At 36.8% G+C, this 3510-nt stretch overlaps 1 protein-coding gene across 11 annotated transcripts in view; it reads right to left on the bottom strand.

The window, feature by feature from the left end:
• LOC106873483 (synaptotagmin-6) overlaps nucleotides 1–3510 on the bottom strand; it is a 286327-nt gene that overhangs the window by 107482 nt on the left and 175335 nt on the right. For all 11 annotated transcript variants that reach the window (XR_001409880.2, XR_008263443.1, XR_001409879.2 and 8 more), the window contains one exon: nucleotides 1342–1655. Coding sequence is in view for 7 of the 11 variants with exons in the window: in XM_052965623.1 (XP_052821583.1) it covers nucleotides 1342–1655 (314 nt within the window). In the remaining 4 variants the exon portion in view is untranslated. The remainder of the gene's footprint in view (nucleotides 1–1341; nucleotides 1656–3510) is intronic.

Here is a 3510-nt window from a genome sequence, read left to right as displayed (position 1 = left end):
AGAATATAGAGATAGGAAGGAATATACTTTTCTGCTCTAGGCACAAGGCCCGAAATTTTGGGGGAAGGTGCCAGTCGATTAGATTGGCCCCAGTACACAACTGGCACTTAATTTATCGACCCCGAAAAGAGGAAAGGCAAAGTCGACCTCGGCGGAATTTAAACTCAGAACGTAGTGACAGATAAAATACCGCTATGCATTTCGCCCGGCGTGCTAACGTTTCTGCCAGCTCGCCGTCTTAATAATAATAATAATAATAATAATAATAATAATAATAATAATAATAATAATAATAGTAACAACAAAACAACAACAAAAGCACTCAGAGAGCACAAACATCCGCCAAGGTAACACTAACGTCCTCTCAACGATTAGCCGGTGATGATTTTTTAAAATGAGAATATCTGATATAAACTCGACTGCTCTCACAAACGAGAATACTAAAAATGAACCCGACCACTCTCAAAAATTAAGTAAAAGAACCGGAAAAATAATCCAGAATCCTTGTCCGGTACCTGATCAATAGTCATGAAATGTGAAGATGGGTGTGCGGGCCATGTTTATAATGTTGTATGTGTTTCGTCTGCAATGGAAGCAGGGATAGTTCTCTGTGAAGGCTTTTTATAAATCTATCCACTGATATAGTGTATTTACGACCATTAAGATTTATAGTGAAAAATTTATCCGTGCGTGAAAGAAAGCGGAAAGGACTTGCATACGGCGCTGTTAACGGAGGTTTGACAACATCGTTGCGCACAAAAACGTGAGTCCAAGAAGTAAAGCTTCCTTCAAGGCAGAGCTAGAAATACAAGTGTCAAGTAGGTGAGAGATTTTAAACAGGAGTGATATATTCAAAAACTGGGAAAACTAAAAATTGTCCAGGATAAATCAAATTTATTATTGTTACTGAATATGTTAGTGTTATTTAATTTCTAAACGGTTTTGCTGCCGTTTTTTTTTATGTAGGTTGATTTCTTTATCCATCGGTGTCTACTAAGATTGAGACGCGAGTAAAATTAATAATAGAGAAACGAAAATAAAACTTTGGAAACAGCAACGCCGCCATAATTTACGTGGAAACCATGAGCGTGGTTTCAAGGGAGATAATCAGAGATCGTAATCATGTAAAGTAAAGTAAATACAACAAATAATCCAGAATCCTTGTCCGGTACCGGATCGATCCCAAAATATAATCAGTTCGTGCTAGTCACGTGGCCAAACATACACGAAAGTTTCATCGGAATCTATCTTATCTACGGACAACCAGACAAACACGACCTTCGCTAAGGTGGAGGTAATAATAATAGTTATGCGTAATGAAGAAATGAATAATTTCGTTACCCGCTGATATCGCTGTATATCACTCCAGATCTCGACGCTACTGGAAGTTTCGACGGTATTTAAGTCAACGTTAACTTCTCCCAGGATGCTGTGTCGAGAAAACTTGTCGTAGTTAAAGACTTGAAATATCAGAGATTTGTCTTGTAAGTCTTCGTAAGGAATTGGAAATTTGAAAAACTCATTGAAAAATGGATTCAAAGTTCGACGTTGGACCGATGATTGTCGACGCCTTTCGTCTACTTCTGGGTAAAGAAACAGTTTGATATAAGGGTCGCTAAATCCGGAGGTTGAATCTGGGCACATGAGGTCATGGACTGGAAATAGAAAGAGAGAGAGAAAGCCATCATAATTCGTGAAATGTAAAATAATAATTTCATATTGACTACATACATTCACATACATACACACTTACAAACATCACTACAAACACGTGCATACATATAGCTAAATATATATGTACACACACGTATATACATACATATATAGGTATACATACACAGGAATATACATCTATATGTGTGTATGTGTGTGTGTGTGTGTGTGTGTGTGCGCGCGCGCGCATGCGTGTGTAGGAAATTAACAAGAAGCAAGTTGTTGATATTTCGATTAATTTGATATTTCGACTAATTTGTACCCATTACGATCGTTTCAACGATCGATAATCATGATTAATAAATAATTATAAAGTATAATCGATTAGATCGATCACAGGTCACATCTTCACACAGTGCTCATACACACACAAATTGTGTGCGTGTGTGTGTGTGTGCATATATGATTGCACCACTGATTTCATCGAATGAATTACAGGATAGTTTCACATTATTGCCCTCATATTCCATAAGAATTGCGGAGTATATATGTGTGCGTAAGTGTGTGTGTGTGTGTGTGTGTAAGTGTGTCCATATATATGTGTGTGTGCTTGTTTGCATAAATATGTGCGAGTATGTGTAGTGAGCGTGCATGCGTGTGTGCGTGCCCTCGTTATAAAGGATAATAAAGAGATGAACGACAAACAGTTGCTGGCTGGGTGAAATATTTTCGCCCCATTTTTCTGTGTGATAAAAAAAAAAACAGTCAATGGTTACATAATTTGATAATCTAGTATTTTACACACACACACACACATGTGGCAGAAGTAACGCGTTTTTATTGGTATTTTTCAGTTTTCTACTGCATGAATTTTGTTTTTCGTTTTATATGATATAAATTTGAGGGGAGATAGATAGTACGACGCGGAGCAATTGAGTGGCCATCACGATCACCTGACCTAACACCACCTGACTTTTTCTTGCAGATGTATTGAAAGACCTTGTTTACTCCCTCAAACCGAAAACAATTCCTGAATTAGAACAAGCAATTTCTGATAAATTTTCTGCAATTAAAACGGAAATGTGTCGAAAGGTTTGTAGAAATGTGGCTGGTAGTGTTCCGCATTCTATTAAAAACGAAGGGGAGCATTTTGAACACGTTAATTAAATTTTTGGTGGAGCAATATTAATAAATTTACTAAAACTACAGCAATTTATTCTCATTAATTGATTTTTTTTTTCGTTTTCTTTGCACAATAAAAACTGACCAAATAAAGATAGTTTGTTAAATAATTAAAAAAAAATGGCGTCATTTCTGCTGCATACTGAAATATATATATATTCTTTTATTCTTTTTGTTCCAGTCATTTGACTGCAGCCATGCTGGAGCACTGCCTTTAGTCAAACAAATCCCCCCTCCGGGACTTATTCTTTGTAAGCCTAGTACTTATCATATCGGCCTATATATTAGGCGCAGGAGTGGCTGTGTGGTAAGAAACAAACTAGCATCGGTTGTCAAGCGATGGTGAGGGGAGAAACAGACACACAAACACACACACACACATATACACATATATATATTTATACGACAGGCTTCTTTCAGTTTCTGTCAACCTACCTGCGGCCATAGTAGAAGGTGCCACGCAGTGGGACTGAACTCCGGACTATGGTTGGGAAGCAAACTTCTTACCACACAGCCACTCCTGCGCCTAATATATATATATATTCTTTTATTCATTTACATGTTCCAGTATCTGACTGTAGCCATGCTGGAGCACTGCATTTATATATATATATACAAATACATATACAGATACATATATATATATATATATATATATATATATATATATATATA

This window comes from Octopus bimaculoides, chromosome 2 (genome assembly GCF_001194135.2).
Source record: "Octopus bimaculoides isolate UCB-OBI-ISO-001 chromosome 2, ASM119413v2, whole genome shotgun sequence".
NCBI classification, from domain to species: Eukaryota; Metazoa; Mollusca; class Cephalopoda; order Octopoda; family Octopodidae; genus Octopus; species Octopus bimaculoides.
The sequence above is the reverse complement of the archived record's forward strand: the minus strand, read 5'-3'. Positions and strand labels throughout refer to the sequence as shown.